Source organism: Bufo bufo, chromosome 8, assembly GCF_905171765.1.
Source record: "Bufo bufo chromosome 8, aBufBuf1.1, whole genome shotgun sequence".
In the NCBI taxonomy this organism is placed as follows: domain Eukaryota; kingdom Metazoa; phylum Chordata; class Amphibia; order Anura; family Bufonidae; genus Bufo; species Bufo bufo.
In genome coordinates, this window is record NC_053396.1 from 211945860 (window position 1) to 211968880 (window position 23021).

General features: G+C 42.9%; 1 protein-coding gene across 3 annotated transcripts; it reads right to left on the reverse strand.

Annotated features, from left to right (window-relative positions):
- Positions 1-962: 962 nt before the first annotated feature.
- LOC121009230 (peptidoglycan-recognition protein SC2-like) lies at positions 963-22524 on the reverse strand. Of its 3 annotated transcripts, XM_040442206.1 has the most exons (7): positions 22496-22524; positions 17214-17286; positions 16246-16363; positions 13947-14034; positions 9164-9365; positions 8084-8202; positions 963-2228 (listed from the first exon to the last, which is right to left on the reverse strand). In XM_040442206.1, exons 4-7 carry the CDS (start codon positions 13993-13995, stop codon positions 2032-2034), a joined length of 567 nt encoding a protein of 188 aa, XP_040298140.1. In that variant the 5' UTR covers positions 13996-14034; positions 16246-16363; positions 17214-17286; positions 22496-22524; the 3' UTR covers positions 963-2031. The 3 variants fall into 3 exon arrangements, with proteins under 3 accessions (XP_040298140.1, XP_040298142.1, XP_040298141.1); XM_040442208.1 differs by lacking the exon at positions 17214-17286 and having other exon boundaries at positions 22496-22510; XM_040442207.1 differs by lacking the exon at positions 22496-22524 and having other exon boundaries at positions 17214-17378.
- Positions 22525-23021: the final 497 nt, after the last annotated feature.

Sequence of the window (23021 nt, forward strand, 5' to 3'; positions counted from 1 at the left end):
TTTAACTTAAAACCCTAATCGCAGCTCTCCCGACATGTTTCGCCACCTAACATGGCATCTTCAGGGGTGATGGAGCTACTACGAACACGAGTGTTTAATTTCAGGACTATTTAAAGATTGGGGGTGGGATCATCCCGTCCGTTCAGCCTTTGTCTTGTACCACCAGCTCGTGTTAAAGGCAGAGGAGGTAACCAATAGACTCCAATATATTGCCTTGTTGAGGTATGATAGGCTGTAAGTCCACACGTCCCTCAGTTTTCCTACAGTGTTTGCGGGGATAGTGGAATTCTCCTTTTCAACTACGTGTGCTACTGCGCATGTCTTGGGACTAAGTGCATTTTTGGCTTCTTTTACTTAGTGCGCATGTCTTTGGATTTAGACAGATTTTCTCAGAATCCCTATCTCCGCCTCACCTAGACTATTGTTTATTAATTCTGTTCGTTTCACTATATTATTCCAGAAAAGTAGGATGTTCAATAATAGGACCAGATATCTCTCTGCTATTTATTTAATTCCAGGACTTCATTTCTATTTTATTTTTATATAATACTGTATGCTAAGGTATTAATAATTTTAATATAGAATAATATAAAATTAAAAAATTAAAAAAGAGAGAAATTTAATTTAAAAAAAATAGGCTGGCTATATAGCAAAAGTCTGCATTATTAATTATTTTACTTGCATTAACTTTTTATTAATTCATTACTTGCAATTTTTTTTTTTTTTTGTTCATATATCTATATATACATGATTAAGGTGCAAATCAGTCAATCACACTTCCAGAGTATTAGGATCACTGTAGGCTTCAGGTCTTCAGGGAGTACAGCTACAGCTCCATGGTGGTTATTTCCCATAATATTTTTGATTTTTACAGCCTTAATTATGTTCATTTAATTGATTTATTTTTTATTTTTATATTTTATTTTTTGTATATATAAATATATGTTTCTTCCCTCGTCAATCATTTTGAACCAGTTATTCAGGTCCATTAGTCAAATGAAATCATAATGTTCTTCACTATAGATATTGGTACCATATACTTTATATAATTATCAATGGCTAATTTGGTAAAAATACTTGGATCTAAGGCCTATTTTTGATATCCACCAATGCCACCAATCAACCTGCCTCTATATCCTTGCTGGAACTAGAGAAGAATTGCACTAAAAGCCTGCTGCTGTAATAAATTCTATGTTGCACTTAGTAAAAAAAAGACTTAGTTATGTTTAAAGGGTCCTTTACATGGGCTGAGAATCGCATAGATCATCGCTAACGAGTGTTCATAGTAACAGTCATTAGCGCTGATCTGGTGGTTTAAATGCGAAACGCTCGTTCATCGAGTAATTGGTTGGTTTGTGCGAACACAAAAATACTCGTTTCCCGGCAGCAGATCGTGCTGTGTAAACACAATCTGCTGCCGGGAAACAACGAGTCATTATGGCGAAGAGTGATGGCGTTAGCGATCGCTCCTCCACAGCTCTGGGCAAGCAGCAGATTGTTGGGAAGGAACGCTTCCCTCGCAACAATCTCCCACGGTCATGCTGTACAAGCCACAGGAGGCTCTAATTTTTAAGGATTAGATGGAAAAATGTTTTTTATTTCATCTAAAATAACGGATCTCTGACGGAAATGGCTAAAACTGATGCAAAAAGTGCATAACTGTGCATAATGAATGCTTAAAATACAGGATCTGTTTTTTTGTTTATTTTTCAGTACTTCTGAGGGATCAGAAGGACGGGAAACTAAATGGTGATGTGAAACCGGCCTAAGTTCCCAGTCCACCTCTGACTTTTCCCCAGGAGAAGAAAGCATCTATAGATGTTTATTGGTGCATAAAAAAGAATACCACTGAGTAACCATGAACAGCACCTCAAGGAGCTATACAATGGGCTCATTTTGAATGTGTAGACCTAGAGTTTATTATGAATTTTCTTTTTTTATGTTTTCCCCAGTTGCGATTAAATACAGGAGACACCATAAGTGCAGCGTGCAGCTTTATTATGCTACAATTCTTGCAGTATGCATTGCTCCCTATGGCAATGACTGCTTGCCAGACTTGAACCTGGCCCATGTTTTGATGTTATTATATAAAGCATTTCCAGGACACGCAGTGCTGAAGACATCGAGATGACCCTTCACGGTGTGGTTCCTTCTGATCCTCTTGAGGTTGACCCCACATTCGATGAGACGTTTGGCTGCGTTTATGGCTGCTTGAGATGGAAGACCGTCTGATTGTAGGGGAGAAAAAAGAAAATGTGAGGTACGGCAGAGGAAAGAGAACAATGTGAAGAATATTCAGTGAAAATAATTTTTCATTTTCTTCTTTTCCTTATGTCCCTGCATCTTCTCCGCAAAAACAATCAAATGATATAACTTTTACATACCATAAAAACGCGATTGGTTCGTACGTTTCTTACCTGTCGCATTTTTTTTTTTTCATGGAAAAAAATACTACAAAAGACCACATGACAAAAATGCATGAATTTTTACAATGTGTAGGGATTCGCTCTGGTAGACAGGATAAGCGGATGCAGTATAGAGGCACCAACCAGTTCTTAAATCAAACAGTTCAGTGTTTATTCACACTTGGCAAGTTCATAAACAAAAAGTCACATTCAACACAAAAAGTCACCTTGTGGTTTTGGTGTTAGTTCACACCCTGTTGGCAGTTCTGCCTCAAAGAGTCCATGAACAGGCTTTAGGCGGCCTGTTTCCCCTCACAGTGGTCTCAGCCCTCCAAGCCTGACAAAAGCCTCATATCCCAATACAGAGATCCTTTCTGGTAAACCCAGCTGTCTTTTAACCCGTAGAGGACCCGCGCCATACATGTATGGCGCAGATGTCCGTGACTTAAGGACCTGTGTACGGCGACTGTGATCTGGCGAGTGCAGGAGATGTGCCCGCCCGATCTGCGGCAGGGGTCCGGCAGTCACTGATAGCCGGACCCCTGCTGCATGCGCCGGCATCGATGCGTATCAACCCTTGATGTGACGTGGTCCGCGCTGACCGCGGCACATGCGATGTGACGGGGACCCGATGGCATGGAAGGCTTAAGCATGGGGGCTGCCGTCTGGGGGAGAGCCTGTAAGATCCAGCCCACTGTATTAAACTTACAGCCAATGCATTCCAATAGAGAAGTATTGGAATGCATTGTAAAGGGAATCAGACCCCCAAAAGTAGAAGTCCCAGAGTGGGACAAAAGAAAGTAAAAAAAAAAAAACATTTCCAAAAAAATGACAAGTTTCAAGTAAAAATAAAATATATATATCCTTTTGCCAAAATAAAGGGAAATTATAATGTTTTTAAATAGAGGAAAAAAATAAAGTACACATATTAGGTATCGCCATGTCCCTATCGACCGTCTCTATAAAAATAACACATGACCTAGCCCCTCAGATGAACACCGTCAAAAAAATAAAATAAAAATTGTGCTAAATAAAAAATTTTTTAGTCACCTTACATCACTAAAAGTGCAACACCAAGCGATTTAAAGGTGTATACCCCCCAAAATAGTACCAATCTAACCGTCACCTCATCCCGCAAAAAATGAGACCCTACCTAAGATAATCGCCTAAAAAGAAAAAAAACTATGGCTCAGAATATGCTGTTATTGCGTAAAACTTAAGTAAAAAAAAGAAAAGTATACGTATTAGGTATTGCCGCGTCCGTAACAACCTGCTCTATAAAAATACCACATGACCTAACCCCTCAGGTGACCACCATAAAAAAAAAAACGGTGTAAAAAAAAAACATTTTTTTGTCACCTTACATCACAAAAAGTGTAATAGCAAGCGAAAAAAGTCATATGCACCCCAAAATAGTGCCAATAAAACCGTCATCTCGTCCCGCAAAAATCATACCCTACCTAAGACAATCGCCCAAAAACTGCAAAAACTATGGCTCTCAGACTATGGAGACACTAAAACATAATTCTTTCTGTTTCAAAAATAGTACCAATCAAAACGTCATCTCAACCCAAAATAAATGAGCCCCTACACAAGACAGTCGCCAAAAAATAAATAAAACTACGGCTTTCAGAATGTGGAGACACTAAAAAATAATTTTCAAAAATGCTTTGTTATGTAAAACTGAAACAAACAACAAAAAAAGTTGGCATATTTGGTATTTTCGCGTCCGTAACAATATGCTCTCTAAAAATACCACATGATCTAACCTGTCAGATGAATGTTGTAAATAACAAAAATAAAAACAGTGCCAAAAAAGCTATTTCTTGTTACCTTGCCTCACAAAAAGTGTAATATAGAGCAACCAAAAATCATATGTACCCTAATATAGTACCAACAAAACTGCCACCTTATCCCGTAGTTTCCAAAATGGGGTAATTTTTATGGAGTTTCTACTCTAGGGGTGCATCAGGGGGCTTCAAATGGGACATGGTGTCAAAAAACCAGTCCAGCAAAATCTGCCTTCCAAAAATGTATGGCGTTCCTTTTCTTCTGCGCAATATAGTGTGCCCGTACAGCAGTTTATGACCACATATTGGGTTTTTCTGTAAACTACAGAATCAGAGCCATAAATATTGAGTTTGTTTGGCTGTTAACCCTTGCTTTGTTACTGGAAAAAATTTATTCAAATGGAAAATCTGCCAAAAAAGTGAAATCTTGAAATTTTATCTCTATTTTCCATTAATTCTTGTGGAACACCTAAAGGGTTAACAAAGTTTGTAAAATCAGTTTTGAATACCTTGAGGGGTGTAGTTTCTAAAATGGGGTCATTTTTGGGTGGTTTCTATTATGTAAGCCTCACAAAGTGACTTCAGACCTGAACTAGTCCTTAAAAGGTGGGTTTTGGAAATTTTCTGAAAGATTTCAAGATTTGCTTCTAAACTGCTAAGCCTTCTAATGTCCCCAAAAAATGAAATGATATTCACAAAATGATCCAAACATGAAGTAGACATATGGGGAATGAAAAGTAATAACTATTTTTGGACGCATTACTATCTTTTATAAAAGTAGAGAAATTGAAATTTGGAAATTTGCTAATTTTTCTAAATTTTTGGTAAATTTGGAATTTACTTATAAATAATAAAAAAAAAAATTTACTCAATTTTACCACTGTCATGAAGTACAATATGTGATGAGAAAACAATCTCAGAATGGCCTGGATAAGTCAAAGCATTTTAAAGTTATCAACACAAAAAATGGCCTGGTCCTTAAGGTGAAAAATGACAGGGTACTGAAGGGGTTAAAGGCAGCTAGATATTGTCAAAACCCAGACCGGCACATGACCCCACCTGGCCATTAATCAGTCCAGGAGCACACACTGGGAGGAAAATACAACTCCCTTTACTGTGTCACACATGGTTCTTGTTTTTTACAGGTGAATACTGTTAAATAAACGTGTTTTTCTTGTAAAGACTGCATGAACAATTACCACACCACAAAACTGCAGCAATCGCAGTAAAAGCAGTTTTTTATGATATTTTGACAGCGAAATATATCATGAAATAGAATGTGTAAACCCAGTCTTAGGCCTCATGCACACGACCGTTGTTGTGTTCCGTTCCGCAAAATGGGGTTCCGTTGTTCCGTGATCCGTTTCTGTTTTTGTTTCCGTGTGTCTTCCTTTATTTTTGGAGGATCACCAGACATGAAGGAAAGTTAAAAAAAGTCTAAGTCAAATTTGCCATGCAAATGATAGGAAAAAAACGGACCCGGACGCGGATGACAATCTTGTGTGCCTCCGCGTTTTTTCACGGTCCCATTGACTTGAATGGGTCCGCGAAACGTTTTCCGTGAAAAAAATAGGACAGGTTATATTTTTTTGACGGACTGGAACCAGAGATCACGGACGCGGATGACAAACGGTGCATTAGCTGAGTTTTCAACGGACCCATTAAAAGTCAATGGGTCCGCAGAAAATCACGAAAAACGGAACAACGGACACGGAATAAAACAACGGTCGTGTGCATGAGGCCTTAGCAGACAGTTGGTGTGTATTTGTATTCAATCTTCACTGGAATAAATGGGAGATATGCAAGTAGCCCAATGCATTCATTCATAGGTTTCTGTATCTTCTATAAATTTTAGTGGGGAGTGGAAGCGTATGTATCGCCATCTACATGCCAAAACGAGTCTTCCTTGATTTTCCAATTGGTGAAGTTCCCAGATGGTTTATATATAACATTGTCTTACTCTACCCCTTCTTTTTAGAAGGAGAAAGAAAATAATGCTACTGTCTCTCTTACATAGTTAATACGGTTGAATAAAGACATAAGTCCATCAAGTTCAACCAAGGGATCGATGGGGACGCAAATCCCAGAAGAAAGTGAGACTCAGATTTCTACACGTTTTCAGAAGCATTAATGTTTTTTACTTTTAAGAATTCGTCTAAACCCTTTTTAAAACCGTCCACTGTTCCTGCTGTGACCACGTCCTGAGGAGTCTGTTCCACAGATTCACAGTTCTTACAGTGAAGAAGCTTTGAAGCTTCTGGAGACTGAACTTTTTCTTCTCCAGTCGGAGGCAGTGCCCCCTTGTCTTTTGGGAGCATTTTACATGAAACAGCTTTCACCGTATTTTTTTGTATGGCTCATTTATATATTTGTACAGGTTAATCATGTTCCCCCTTAGACGTCTCTTCTTAAGACTAAATACATTCAATTCTTTTAATCTTTCTTCATAACTCTCCAGGCCCCTTATCAGTTTAGTCGCTCTCCTCTGTACTTTTTCCAGCTCCAGGGCGTCCTTTCTATGGACTGGTGCCCAGAACTGGACTGCGTATTCCAGATGAGGCCGCACCAACGCTTTGTAAAGTGGTAATATAACATCCCTGCCCGCGAGTCCATGCCTCGTTTAATACATGACAATGTCCTGGTGGCCTTAGAAGCAGCTGATTGACATTGTGCTGTTATTTACTCTACCATCCACAAGGACACCCAAACCCTTCTCTATAAGTGACTCCCCCAGTGTTACATCCCCTAGGACATTTGATGCATGGAGATTAATACTACCAAGATGCAGAACTTTACATTTATCCACAATGAATCTCTTCAGGTGATTTATGCCAGAACTGCTCAGTTCTCATGGTGTCATGGCCAGCAAAGCCTTCAGGTGTCGCCTGTTGGAGGACAATTGTGGGGTTTCCAAAATGAGAGAATTCAAGTTAGGCCTCATGCACACGACCATTGTTTTTGGCCGCATCCGATCCGCATTTTTTGCAGATCAGATGCGGACCCATTCACTTCCATGGGGCTGCAAAAGACATGGACAGCACACTGCGGCACCTGCAAAAAAAATAGCTCATGTGCTATACTCTGACAGTTCTATAGAGGGCTGGATGTTCCGTTCCGCTAAATACGAAACACACACGGCCGGTATCCGTGCTTTGCAGATCCGCAATTTGCAGACCACAAAAACAGCTATGACCATGTGCATGAGCCCTTAGTAAAAAAAATTGGTAAACTTGTGCTACACGTGGCCTAAAGATAACTGCCCACCACCAGCCTGATAACTGCACATATCTATATTGGGAACTTATTACTCAATGCTTAGTGCTTATTTGACCCCCCCAAAAAAACTATATCCACCCGAATCTGGTAAATGCAGGGCTATAATACAGGCTGTAATGCTGTACATAAAAGGCTTTAGGTTTAGTGCATCTTGTTTGCTTCCCATAGTGTCATGTTATGGAATACTCTATGTTAGGAGTGGGTGTAGGACCAGGCAAAAAATCTTAAGGGGCCTCTGTGCTTTACTCATGGCCTTTCACGCTGCATCTTAGTAGTCTGCTTTACCATATGAGCTAGGAAAGGTGCTTGTGCATTCATTAAACAAGCCCATAGAATGGAGGCCACTGACTGGATGTCTGTCTTAAAAAAAAATAAAAAATGCATTGTGCTTTTTTACATGACTTCTCTGTGCAGTCTGCAGCACTATTCCAGAAAACCTGCTGGATCCTTCTGAGAATCATGGAGACCCCACCATTCAGACCTCCATTATTAGTAATGATGGCATATCATAGTAATTCGCCACCACTTGTTAATGTAGGAAAATGCTTTTAAGAGAAAGAAAAACTGAGTTACTTGGTCCACAACCTTCATGTCACTGATTTCTCAACTTACTCTGAAAGTTTCCAATAAAAGCAATCCCAATGGATAGAGCGTTGGAACCTTTGGCATGAGACCCATGTTTTGACCAGCCACGACCTTCATATATGTTGCCGTCATTGCCAATGATAAAGCTGTGAAACAATCAGGGAAAATATTTCATTTTGTATTGATCCATTCCATGAAACTTGAAACATCCTATTGCCATTATTCCTCGAGGCTCTGCTCCCTCAGTAACTGGTGCATCCTCTGCACTTTGACGGACAGGGCCAGGCAGTGTAGATGTCCTTACACCTGGCCCTGCCAATCAAAGCGGAGAGGGTGTGGTATTTGCAGACAAAGTTGAGCCTCTAAGTGTAATGGCCACACCCCAGTTGCTCCTACAGGCTTATTTGCATATATTAAAACATAATTTTTCAGCCAGGGTACAAATCTGCTGACAGATGCCCTTTAAGGTGCCAGATCATCTGTTGTGTCCATTTCGCAGGAATGGCTGATTGTGCAGCCGCAAGGGTCACACATCCTTAAGGGTCCTATTAACCTGCAGATGAAGCTCGTCTGATCGCTCGTCTCTATAATGAATCATTGTTTGACAAACGAGGATTTTTAAACCTGCTAAAAGATTACCAATACCCGATGAATAAGCGTTTGCTCATTCATCCAGTAATCGATGGCAGTATTACACTGCCAGATTATTGCAAACGAGCGTTCATACATAATGCTTGTAGGCCGATGATCTTCACGATTACCTTCAGGTGTAATAAGGCTATAAGGCTAGCCTTGACATTTACCCACCGCTGAATAAAATTGAATATAAGTTCATGAGCCTTGGGCAAACATATGCCCCATCACAATGTTCTGTATGTCTTCCCCAAAGTGCCTACATTAGCATAGGCTCTGCTGTCCATACAGGTGACTTCCTGGAAAGTTGCACCATTAATTAGTGCCTATGGGGCATTTTGGAAACTAAATATTTTTATGGTCAGAGATAAAATATTCCTACAAACAGTGTAAAACATGTATAAAATAAAATAATATCCTCCCCCCCCCCCATCCCCACCACCGCAGTCACGAATTACAAAGCTCAATACTAACTTGTAACCAATATCACACCATTTATTAGTACGGGTGTGATAGTTTAGAATGTTCCTCAGCTGTGTGGTGCAAGCAGCTCTTGACGTGCAGGTCGGGGTGACTGTATGATGGATGATCACCCAAGGGACCGGAGTTTTTAATGCAGTTCTGCAGTTTGTATTTCTTGTACTCCAGCTTGACTTACTGATGATACTGGGACATCCTGGATGTTAGGGAAAAAATAATATTAGAAAGAATTACTGTTTTCTGTTTATTGTCATTAGTGATGGACGAACATCTGCCGGGACGGTTCGTGAAAACGCGATCAAATGTTCACAAACCGCAAGTTCGCGGCGGGGTCCCATTCATTTTAATGGCAGGCGAACCTAAAAAACCTTCAGCTCATATTTGCAGCCAAGAAATAATAGTCCCACAACATGGACAGTGACATACCAGATAGTCCCACAACATGGACAGTGACATACCAGATCTATTATTAGAATTTGCAATCTCCATTCATTATTTTTTTCAATGTGAAATATCGGCAATATTATTTTCGCGTACGCGCATGCGCAAATGCACTATACAGTACCCAAATGCACTATAAAGAAAGTATATTGGTATATAACACCCTGCTTCAATCAGTTTTTTTTGGGGGGGGGGCGACTGGTATATCACACCAGTAGAAATGATTTGTTCCAATGACGCTTGTCCCTCTATATACCGGCAGTATCGCAGCAGAACCGCACACAACTGCCGCACAATACAAATGCACTATAATATACTGTCTAACATAGAAAGTATATTATAACATTGTACAAGGAAGGCAATCCATTAGAATATACATGAAGATAAAACGTAACCTTTAATAATGTTACTATGAGGCTCCCTTCACACGTCCGTAAGTGTTTTGCGGATCCGTAAAACACGGACACCGGCAATGTGCATTCCGCAATTTGCGGACCGCACATCGCCGGCACTATAATAGAAAATGCCTAATCTTGTCTGCAATTGCGGACAAGAATAGGACATGTTCTATTTCTTTGCGGAAAACGGAAGCACAGATGTGGAAGTGCGGATCCGCAAATGCGGATGCGGACAGCACATTCCGGCCCCATTAAAAATTAATGGGTCTGCACCCGTTCCGCAAAATTGCAGGACGGATGCGGACCCATTTTGCGGACGTGTGAATGGAAAAGATATCCCTCAAAATGAAAATAAATTAAATTATTAAAGTTAAGCAAAAAGCATAGATGTGGTCGGCAATAACAAGTGCTCGGTGGTACTAAATCAGAAACCATATGTCCTACCACAATCCGGGGGGTTCCAGTGCACATCTATGAATCCCAGAGGGAAAGCAAAAAACATCCATCCCTGGGCTAGATGATGATGTGGTATTGAAGGACCGGGTGGGCAAAGAACAGTCCCTGATATTGCCCTACAGGGGGGTGCTATTCTGGCCCTGATAGCCTAACCAGAGACCACCCGCCCTGATAAGAGCGACCCCGTCCGGAACCTTACCCTATATAAAAATGTCCCTAGTAAGCCCCTAGCCCCTGACTTCCAGGTGATCACTATACAGATCTATGTGTTTTTGACTCATTATAAAAGTATATTATAAGTATATCGCACCCCTCAGTATGTCACACCTATCGATAGCACACCTATACCAGTCCTTAAAAGGACTTTTGTGGCCATATTAGCTAGCGTTTGGTGTCCATAACAGCCTGTCCCTGCTCCACACAGCAACCTCTCCCTATACTGGCAAAAAACAGAATGTAAAATGGCGGCCAGATCAGGTTTATTTATAAGGTAGGGGGTATGTCCATGTGCTGAAACTTCTCAATTGGCTGTCCTGTACCAGCTGATGGATGTGTCATGGGTCAAAGTTCTTCACAATGTAAAAGAATATGGCGGGCGCGAATTTCTCCATATGATCGCATGTTTGTACACCTTAGGGTCCTTACACAGATTGTCTACAGGTAAAATAGGTGCAGTGTTTTATTTTGGCCATCTGCAGCTTTTGAAGCATTTTTTCTCGTGTTTTTGGACACAGTCTGGTTTACCATTAGTGTCTTCTTTATGGTGTTTTCCCCTGTATAGGGGGTGCTGTCAAAGCTTCTGAAAAACACGCCAAAAGCTCCAACATAGTAAAATAGTAACAGGGGGTCATTTATCAAACAGAAATCCGCCTAAATTAAGCGTATTTCTGGCGCAGATTGCGTTGCAAAGGTCCTTTGCACAGCTATCTGCGACTTCTCCCCACTCGCACCAGGTCTAAAAAAGGGGGCGCGAAGTGGGCGGAAAAGGGGACAGCTGGTAGGCCCATCTCATTTACCATTTTAAATTTTTGGCATAGAAAATGGTCTAAATGTATGACAGCAAGGAAGCTGTCTTACATTTAGAAGTAGCGGAGGATCCACAAAAGCCAGTAAACTCTTCATAACTCTGGCGGATCCACTGCCAGGTATAGGGGTTATTAAGACCGGCGTCTTAATAAATGTTCCCCATAGTTGGTAAGGCTGAAAAAAGAGATCTGTCCATCCAGCCCTTTATCCTGCAAGTTGATCCTGCTGCTTTTTTTTTTAAAGAAGCAAGAAAGACAAAAATAAAAACACCCAGTGAATAGTGAGGCTTCTAGCAAAAAATCTGTATCTGATTGGTGGGGGTCCGGCACCTGGGAACCCTGCTGATCAGATGTTTGAGATGGCAGAAGGAGATGTTTGAGATGGCAGAAGGGCTCACAGTAGTGCCGCAGCCTTCTGTTAGCTCACCAAGCACAGCGCCTTACATTGTATAGAAGCTGTGGTTGGTATCGCAGCCCAGACCCATTCACTTCAATGGGACTGAGCTGCACCTAAGGTCATGTTACCGATGAACGTGACGTCACATGGCCTAGGGAAAACTGGAGAAGGCCACAGTGCTACTGCGAGTGCAGCTGCCTTCTCAAGCAGCTGATAAGTGGGTGGCCTGGTTGGAAAAACTAAGGAAAAAAGTAAGAAATTGCCATTATTGTGTGTCTCATGCAAATTGAGGAAGTAGCAGGTGTTGCTAAGATCTGCAGATGGTCAAATTTTCAAGCAACTAGCTCCAATATGAGTCGTGTGCAAGAGCCAAAGGTTTGGCCACATAACATATTCTCTGTGGATTTTCTGCAATGGAATTGCGGCAGAAAATCTGAAGCATATGCAGTAGCAGCTAGGATTTTTAAAAATGTAATCCACGCTCTAGATAAAATTTCCACAACAGAAATTTTTAATCCAGAAGAAGTAACTTTACAGATTTTAAATCCAGAGGAAGTAACTTTATGCTGTGGATTTCCGCTGCTTGTTTCACCCTTGCAATTCCAAAGGGGAAATCCACAGCAAATACATGTAAAAAATCCACATGTAACTACTCTTAATATAAAGAACGACTCCTCCGACACTCTGAGCAGTGCTTTGGTGATGTGGTATGGGCAATGCAGTCTGTACCACCCAAAGTGAAATGCTTAAGCTGGAGCTATACCTATACTTTTTGCAGTGCTTTTAATTGATTTTCAATATTGAGCTCTAGCTGTAGTCCAAAGCAATAGATTGATTTGTATGCAATCACTGCAGCTGTCACTCGATAGTTAAAATCAATCAAAAGTGCTACAAAAAGTATAGGTGTAGCTCCAGCCTTAGTAACAGTGAATGGGTCACATAAATTAATAACAAAAAAAAATCATGTTTGTTAGCACGGTAGCCCATGCCCGCCGCTGTCCGACTCTTTTGGACTCTCTTGGGAGGAAACGGGTGAAACTCTACTCATCTTCCCACTCCTGCCTGGCAGCATAGACCACCTGCCTCTCCTCTTCCTCATTGGTCATATACATGACCGTATGTATTTTGTGGGCCGCAAAAAATGGATCCGCAAAAAATGCGGATGACATCCATGTGCATTCCGTATTTTGAGGAACGGAACAGCTGGCATCTAATAGAACAGTACTATCTTTGTCCGTAATGCAGACAATAATAGAACATGTTCTATTTTTTTGCGGAACAGAAATGCAGACATACGGAAACAGAATATACACAGAGCAACTTCCTTTTTTTGCGAACCTATTGAAACGAATGGTTCTGCTTACGGTCCGCAAAAAAATAACGGACACGGAAAGAAAATACGTTCGTGTGCATGAGCCCTAACCCACAGCAGGCCTGGCTGTCGTAGTCTCATTCTTCAACTGTAGTCAGAAGCCTGTGCTTCTCTGCCCAGCCTGATCTCCCTGCCCGTAGGGTATATGCGCTTACTGGCTCTTGAAGGACCAGCTTGCACATTCCCTAATTCTTACACATCCTATGGCTGTCTGTCTTAAGAATATATAAAGCACCTTCTCCAGTTGGAGGGTGCCTGAGCTTTAGATTGTCTAGCTTGCTACTTTCAAGTTATGGTGTGCTGTTCTTTTTGGTCTGCCCATGTACTGAACTCTGCCTGTTTACCGATTCTGACCCTCCGCTGCCTGCTTGCCTTGACCTTGGACTAATTTTACAGATTTGCGTGAACTCTGCTTGCCCTGACTACAAGTATTGCCTGATCCTTCAGTGCTTCACATCAGTGTCTTTGACTCCTGTGGGGGTCAGTTGCCAACCACACTGGTACAATTCCAAGTAGTCTGGTTGCACCCCTGCAGCAAAATCCAGATCCCTGTACATGGGTTTTAGGGTTAAAAGCAGGGGACTACCAGAATAACGCCCTAGCCCAAAGTGAAACTGGTTGGTTGGCACAGTGGTTGGGCAACCACTTTCCATAACAGGTTTCAATAGAAGATATGAACATTACCTACCATATGCCATAACGCAGGCGGCCGCCAGGAGTAGTATGAGCCGAATCATAGTGAATGGAAGTTCAACACAGTAAAGTTATCTGAGAGACTGAACAGACAGATGTTACAATAAGTGATCATATATCAGGTTTTTTCACATCATGTTTGTGATTTACGTTCAGTGTATGTACTCAGAAAGCTCCTAGGAATTTACTGGTTTGGACTACAGCTGTCACTCAAAAAAGGCTATAAAAAGTCTAGGTGTAGCCCTAGTTAGTATAAGATGTAATTATATAAACTGCAAGACCTTTGATAATGAATTGCTTCTGTGGAAAATATACTGCATCATGAAACTACCATATGGCACAACATGGGGTCTATAATACTGACCCAGAGGGATTCTGTTGCACCATTCAAAGTCTGCACAAATGGCTTTGAGGTCTTAGGCCCCTTTCACACGGGCGAGTTTTCCGCGTGGATGCGATGCATTAGGTGAACGCTTTGCACCCGCACTGAATCCCGACCCATTCATTTCTATGGGGCTGTTCACATGAGCGGTGATTTTCACGCATCACTTGCGTGTTGCGTGAAAATCGCAGCATGCTCTACATTCAACATTCTTCACGCAACGCAGGCCCCATAGAAGTGAATGGAGTTGCGTGAAAATCACAAGCATCCGCAAGCAAGTGCGGATGCGGTGCGATTTTCACGCACGGTTGCTAGGAGACGATCGGGATGGAGACCCGATCATTATTATTTTCCCTTATAACATGGTTATAAGGGAAAATAATAGCATTCTTAATACAGAATGCATAGTAAAATAGCGCTGGAGGGGTTAAAATAAATAAATAAATAATTTAACTCACCTTAATCCACTTGATCGCGCAGCCCGGCATCTCCTTCTGTCTTCATCTTTGCTGTGTGCAGGAACAGGACCTGTGGTGACGTCACTCCGGTCATCACATGGTCCATCACATGATCCATCACCATGGTCCATCACATGATCCATCACCAGGTCCTGTTCCTGCACACAGCTAAGATGAAGACAGAAGGAGATGCCGGCTGCGCGATCAAGAGGATTAAGGTGAGTTAAATTATTATATATTTTTTTAACCCCTCCAGCGCTGTTTTACTATGCATTCTGTATTCAGAATGCTATCATTTTCCCTTATAACCATGTTATAAGGGGAAATAATACAATCTACAGAACACCGATCCCAAGCCCGAACTTCTGTGAAGAAGTTCGGGTTTGGGTACCAAACATGCACAATTTTTCTCAGGCGAGTGGAAAACGCATTACAATGTTTTGCACTCGCGCTGAAAAATCGCGCATGTTCCCACAACGCACCCGCACATTTTCCCGCAACGCCCGTGTGAAAGAGGCCTTAGGCTGTCCATACATGGTAAGGTTTTGATTTTACAGATGCTGTTTCGAAGATAAAACCATGTGTGGATCGAAAAGGCAGAGGTAGTGTAAAGTACAGCTTTTACTTATCCTCATGTTTGAATCCATACCTGATTTTACCTTCAAAACTCCATCTAAAAAACCTGATCATCTACAGGCACCTTAAACGATCTCTAGATTTTGTCAGGTGGAAATTGTTTTTGCAATGATCATGTGGAGCCGTTTAAAATTTATTTGTTGCCATGTAGAGCTCATGCCGCTCTACAGAGCACTAGTGAGACCTCATTTGGAGTATTGTGCTCAGTACTGGAGACCATATCTCCAGAAGGATATTGATACTTTGGAGAGAGTTCAGAGAAGAGCTACTAAACTAGTACATGGATTGCAGGATAAAACTTACCAGGAAAGGTTAAAGGACCTTAACATGTATAGCTTGGAAGAAAGACGAGACAGAGGGGATATGATAGAAACTTTTAAATACATAAAGGGAATCAACAAGGTAGAAGAGGAGAGAATATTTAAAAGAAGAAAAACTGCTACAAGAGGACATAGTTTTAAATTAGAGGGGCAAAGGTTTAAAAGTAATATAAGGAAGTATTACTTTACTGAGAGAGTAGTGGATGCATGGAATAGCCTTCCTGCAGAAGTGGTAGCTGCAAATACAGTGAAGGGGTTTAAGCATGCATGGGATAGGCATAAGGCCATCCTTCATATAAGATAGGGCCGGGGGCTATCCATAGTATTTAGTATATTGGGCAGACTAGATGGGCCAAATGGTTCTTATCTGCCGACACATTCTATGTTTCTATGTTTCTATGTTTGCTGCAATAAAATGTCTTCTTATTGGAAATAAATATTGATTTAGAAAAAAAATCTTCAGATATAGTAAATGTGTGAGATTGCAATGTGACTCACCTTTATGTAGAATCTCTTCTGATATTGAGAATTGGTGCTCTCATCATCCTTTATATAGACCTGAGAGCTGGCACTCAGTGTAGATAGGGAGGGACGCTGCTTTATGAGTGTTATCTGGCTGTCACAAAACTAAAGAACAATTATTTGCATTACGGCATTAGCATTATTATATGGCATTGTTCATAATGGCACATATGCCTAATTCTGTGGATGATTATTCCACTTCCTTCTGCATGAAGATTTAATAACTGGACAACATCCTGTATTTTTGCAATAGTGAACAGTGAACCACAGAGAGGTGATGTGAATAATATCGAATATCTCATGACAATGGAATCTGTCAAGGTTAGGGTATATCCGGCAGCAAATGAACAGTCAGTTCTTGAAATTGATTTGTTAGAAGCAGGAAAAAATGGCCAAGTGTCCGAATCTGACCGACTCTGACAAGTGACAAATTGTGATGTCTAGACTTCTGAGTCAGTTCATCTTCAAAACGGTCAGTCTTGTAGGGTATTCCTGGAATGCAGTGGTTAGTACTGACCAAAAATGGTCCAAGGAAAGCCACTCACTGATGTGCATGGGGAGTGCAGGCTAGCCCGTCTAGTCAGATCCCATATAAGAACTACTGTAAAACTGCTGACAATGTTACTGCTGATTATGATAGAAAGAGGTCGGAACACACAGGCCATCACAGGTTGCTGCTTATGGGGCTGCACCACAGAAAGAAATGGACCATGGGGTAATAAAGAAAAGGTGGACTGGTCTGATGAATCATGTTTTCTTTTACATCATGTGAGCAGCTATGCATTACTTATCTGGAGGAGAGATGGCACCAGGATGCTCAATGGGAAGAAGATAAGGAGATGCAGTGTGATGCTCTGGGAATTGCTCTTTTAGGAAAGGCTTGGTCATCGCATTTATGTGAATGTGACATGCAGCACCTACTGAAATATTGTACAGACAAGTACCTCCTTTCATGTCAGCGGTATTCTCTAGGGCAGTGGCCTCTTCTACTAGGATAATGCTTTGTCCAGGAATGGTCTGAAGAACATAACAAAGAATTCAAGCTGAGGACTTTGCCTCCAAATGACTAGATCTCAATCTGATTGAGCATCTGTTGGATGTGCTGAAAAAACAAGTCTGGTCCATGGAGGCCGAACTGCACAACTTAAGGGTGTATTAGACTGCCAGATTTTCTGGCAGATGATCACTAGGGATGAGCGAATTCGCATAAAACTTCGTTCTAATACTGTACGGAGCAGGAGCTCCGTATAGTATTAGAATGTATTGGCTCCTATGAGCCGAAGTTATTGCTCCTATAAATGCTCGTTACCGATCATGTAACGGTCGCGTACACACACACACAGGGGGGAGGGAAGTGACCACTGCGCTCCACCCTCACCCCTGGCCCTGCCTACTTGCCTCGAGAGTCCTAATGACAGGGGACAACTGGACAGCAATCCCTAGCTTGGAATAAGTGCAGGGAGGACAGACCAGACAAAGAACAGAATGTGAACGGACCGAGCTACGAAGTACAAATGGAGCAAGCAGAAAATAGTCAGGAGAAGCCGAGGTCATAAATACCAGGAGAGTCGTGAAGTACCAAAAGAGTCAGCAGAGGGTCGTCAGGAGGAAGCCGGGGTCAGAATACCAGGAGAGCAGCAAAGTACACAAGGAGCAGGCAGAGGATCGTCAGGAATTCAGCAGGAGGTAAGTACGCCAGGAAAGACAAAGTCGCAGGTGGAACCTAAATAACAGGCAATCTGTGGCCAGCAGACTGCCAGTTTAAATAGGGAGCCAGAGGGGTCATGTGACGTGGTCAGCGTCACATGACTCCACACAGACTACACAGCCGAGCGCCGAGTGATCAGCTCGGCGCTCAGCCCTAAAACCATTCTCATGAATGCGCATAGACATGCGGCGGGGGTGCATAGTATTATCAGGAGCGCGGGCGACGCTGGACGCGCTGATGATGCGTGTGTGCTCCGGACGTGCCCGTCTCCTAGACCGCGCCATGACAGTACCCCCCCTTTTACGCTGGGCCACCGGACCCAAGGACTCAGGTGACAGCTTCTCGGGATGATCCTCATGAAATTTCTTAACCAGTCTAGGCGCATGAACCTCCCTAGCTGGTACCCAAGACCTTTCCTCGGGTCCATAGCCCTTCCAGTGCACCAGATACTGCAAGGAATTACGCACTCTCCTGACATCCACAATTTTAGATACCACATACTCCACAGAATTCTTAACCAGAACAGGCAGAGGCGCGGCTTGTGACGGTACAACAGGTTTGATGTATTTTTTTAGTAGGGACTCTTGAAATACATTGTGAATGTGGAACGAGTCGGGCAATTCTAACCTAAATGATATGATCGTATGGCCCTATAAAGTGAGGAGCAAACTTTTTTGAAGCAACTTTGAGTGAAAGATTTTTAGAGGACAACCACACCTTATCCCCCACCTGAAAGTTCCCCCCCGTGGAACGTTTCCTATTGGCCTGGACTCTTTGAGTATTTTGAGCTTTTTCCAGGTTCGATTGAACCCGAGCCCATACTGTGATAGAGAGGGGTGACCCAGAAAGAAAATGAGGATGAAAGCTATAGTTACAAAAAAAAGGAGAGACCCCAGCAGAGGAATTAACACGGTTATTCAGAGCAAACTCGGCTAACGGAAGGTATTTCACCCACAACTGTTGATCATCTGCAACATATGCTCTGAGAAATTGTTCCACCGACTGATTGAGGCACTCAGTCTGTCCATTACTTTCAGGGTGATAAGCAGATGAAAAGGACAGAGAAATCTGGCATCTCAGACAGAAGGCCCTCCAAAACTTGGACACAAACTGCACACCCCTGTCAGATACAATATTTTCTGGAATGCCATGTAAATGTACAATTTGTTCCACAAACAAAGATGCTAGGGTCTTCACACTCTTGAGTTTAGGCAGGGGAATAAAGTGAGCCATCTTGCTGAATCTATCAACCACTACCCAAACCACAGTCTTACCCTCCGCAGGTGGCAGATCAGTGATAAAATCCATCGAGATATGAGACCAGGGTGTACTGGGAATGGGTAAGGGTCGTAGGTCCCCAGCCGGGTGAGTCCTAGGGGTTTTAGACCTCGCACAAACCTTGCAGGCCAACACATAAGACTTGACGTCTCTAGTTAAAGTAGGCCACCAGAATGATCTGGAAACCAGCTCTTTAGTGCCCTCAATGCCCGGATGTCCACAAAAAACTGAGTCATGACACTCACCCAGCAGTTGGAGACGAAGCTGTACGGGAACAAACAACTTATCTGTAGGAGTGGACGACGGAGCTAGGTGTTGTTCAGCCTTGATGAGAGTCATGATATCCTGAGACAAGGCTGCTAGGAAGACCTTAGCTGGTAAAATGGTTTCAGGTGGAGTCTCTGTAGGCTGGTATGCACAGAAACTCTGAGAGAGTGCGTCGGCCTTCACATTTCTACTTCCTGGTCTGAAAGTGATGGAAAAATTAAAGCAAGTAAAAAACAATGCCCATCTAGCCTGACAGGGATTTAACATTTTAGCCGACTCGAGAAACATTAGCTTCTTATGATCGGTAACAACAGTAACACAATGTTTTGCCCCCTCAAGAAAATGTCTCTATTCTTCAAATGCCCACTTAATGGCCAGTAACTCTCAATTGTCTATGTCACAATTTCTCTCAGAGGGGGAAAACTTTCTGGAAAAAAAGGCACAAGGTCTCAGGTTAGTGAGGGCAGCAGGACCATGCAAGAGGACTGCTCCTGCCCCGTCCTCAGAAGCATCCACCTCCATGATAAAAGTATTTTCCTGATCTGGCTGGGTTAGAACGGAGCGCTACTGAAAGCCTCCTTTAGGGTTTCAAATGAATCTAAGGCCTCAGTAGACCAATTTTCCAGATCAGCCCCTTTCTTAGTGAGGTCGGTTAGTGGTCTAGCGATTACCGAGAAATTCTTTATGAACTTACGGTAGTAGTTAGTGAAACCAAGGAAACGTTGTAAGGCCTTTAAGGATGATGGTCTTACCCATCCCTTAATCACTAAAACCTTGCTAGGATCCATCTTTATGGCGTGGGGAGTCAGAACATGTCTGAGAAATAGGATCTCCTGCACCCCAAAGACACATTTCTCCTGTTTAGCAGATAATTGGTTCTCTCTCAACACCTCCAACACCTGTCTAACATGAAACACATGACTCTTAAAATCAGGGGAAAATATCAAAATGTCGTCAAGATATACAATAACAAATTTTCCCAAGAACTCCCTAAGAATATCGTTCATGAAATTTTGGAACACAGCCGGGGCATTGCTGAGTCCAAAAGGCATAACGAGATATTCAAAGTGACCAGCCGGGGTATTGAACGCTGTCTTCCACTCGTCCCCCTCTTTGATTCGGATTAAATTGTATGCTCCTCTTAAATCAATCTTAGAAAACCAGGCCGCCCCTCATACCTGGTTAAATAAATCCGGAATCAATGGGAGGTTAGTGATCTTATTTAATTTCCGGTAATCTATACAGGGTCTAAGACCACCATCCTTCTTCTTAACAAAGAAAAACCCCGCACCCATAGGAGAAACCGAGGGTCTAATGTGCCCCTTAATGAGACTATCCTTAATGTAATCTTCCATGGCCTCACGTTCAGATTTGGAAAGATTGTAAATACGCCCCTTAAGAAACCTTGCCCCCTTCTCCAGGACTATGGTGCAATCATAAGGTCTATGGGGAAGAAGAGCCTCCGGGGACAATGACGAGAACACATCAGCATACTCCTTTATGACTGCGGGTAATACCTCAGACTCCACAGAGAACCCAACCCGTATTCTAGACAAACACGAGCCCCAACTCACCAGTTCCCCTCTGGTCCAATCAATCGTAGGATTGTGTAATTGGAGCCACGGCATCCCCAATACCACCTCGACAGGTAAGTTCTCCAGGACTAACAGGGAACATTTCTCTAAGTGGCACACTCCCACAGCTAAGGAAATCTCTGAGGTACATGACCTCACAGTACCCCCTACCAGGGGAGTGGAGTCGATGGCCATGATATGGATGGGTGTAGGTAAAACAAAAATTGGAATACCCTGTCTAGTAGCATACCCATGGTCAATAAAGCTGGCCGCTGAAACCGAATCTATAAAGGCCTGACCCGACCACTTATTAGAACCGAGAGAAATGGTTATAGGAACTAAAAGCTTACTCTTAGTAATAACAGGGAGTACCTGGTCCCTTTGTGGTCTTGTCTTGGAAGCCTTATCAGAAAGGATCCTCTTTGGACACTGATTAATCCAATGGTCAGGATCTCCGCAGTAGAAACAGATCCCACGTCTGCGGTGCTGATCCCCTCTGGTCATGCCAATTTGCATAGGTTCTTCTGAGGAGACCTCAACACCACTACTGGTACAAACCTCAGACTGGACCAGCACCTGAGAAGAGAACTGTCGTTCCTGTCATCTTTCTCTCACACGTCGGTCGAGTCGGACTGCTAGGGTCATAGTCTCCTCAAAAGTCTCTGGGAGCTGATAACTCACTAGTAGGTCTTTTAGATTATCGGATAGGCCTGACCTGAATTTACACTTAAAAGCTGGCTCGTTCCACCCTGAGGGAACACACCACCTTCTAAATTGGGTGCAATACTCCTCCGCAGAGAGGTTGCCTTGAACCAATGCTTTCAGCGTGGTTTCGGCTACCAGGGCCCTGTCTAGTTCATCATACAGGGTACCCAGAGCCTGAAAAAAACCCTCTACTGTGGTTAAACAACTAGCATCAGGGGGTAAAGAAAAGAGCCCACTCCTGGGGATCCCTCTGTCGGTGGCTCCATATGAGGGCTCAAGTTCGGACCAGAGGCCTGAGGAGCAGCGGCGTCTTGTCCTATTTCTAGAGAATGAATCTTCTCCCCTAGCTCCTGCACCATCTGCGTCAGGTTTGACACATGCTCAGTCAGGGTCACTAGAGGATTCATGGTACAGTGGTTCCAGTAGGCCTGTTATTCTGTAACAGTCGCGTACACACACACAGGAGGGAGGGAAGTGACCACTGCGCTCCACCCTCACCCCTGGCCTGCCTACTTGCCTCGCGAGTCCTAATGACAGGGGACAACTGGACGGCAATCCCTAGCTTGGAATAAGTGCAGGGAGGACAGACCAGACAAACAATAGAATGTGAACGGACCGAGTCTATACCAGGAAAGCTACGAAGAACAAATGGAGCAAGCAGAGAATAGTCAGGAGAAGCCGGGGTCATAAATACCAGGAGAGTCGTGAAGTACCAAAGGAGTCAGCAGAGGATCGTCAGGAGGAAGCCGGGGTCAGAATACCAGGAGAGCAGCAAAGTACACAAGGAGCAGGCAGAGGATCGTCAGGGATTCAGCAGGAGTTAAGTACGCCAGGAAAGACAAAGTCGCAGGTGGAACCTAAATAACAAGCAATCTGTGGCCAGCAGACTGCCTGTTTAAATAGGGAGCCAGAGGGGTCATGTGACGTGGCCAGCGTCACATGACTCCACACAGACTACACAGCCGAGCGCCGAGTGATCAGCAGCAACTGGGCCAGGGGCAGCTGCCCCATTTGCCCTGTGGTAAAGACAGCCCTGCGCATCCCAAAAAAATCGGTGACATCCAGTGTACTTTTTCCGTAGACGGTGCCCGCTGTGGACAGTGACATTACCTGGCGTACATCTTTTGTGTAACATTTCCACATCACAAATACCTGTGACTTTCCCTGTAATTTTATATTAGCCGCTGCTGACATCAGCGACATTATCTGAGGTATTTCTC

Excerpts from the sequence above, each read along its gene's own strand:
- LOC121009230 (XM_040442206.1), bottom strand. The coding sequence starts at position 13,995 with ATGATTCGGCTCATACTACTCCTGGCGGCCGCCTGCGTTATGGCATAT. Across the intron at positions 9,366-13,946 it reads CGCCTGCGTTATGGCATATG|GATGTCCCAGTATCATCAGT; the intron begins GTAGGTAATGTT and ends CCTAACATCCAG. Across the intron at positions 8,203-9,163 it reads TGGTGTGATATTGGTTACAA|CTTTATCATTGGCAATGACG; the intron begins GTTAGTATTGAG and ends ATTGTTTCACAG.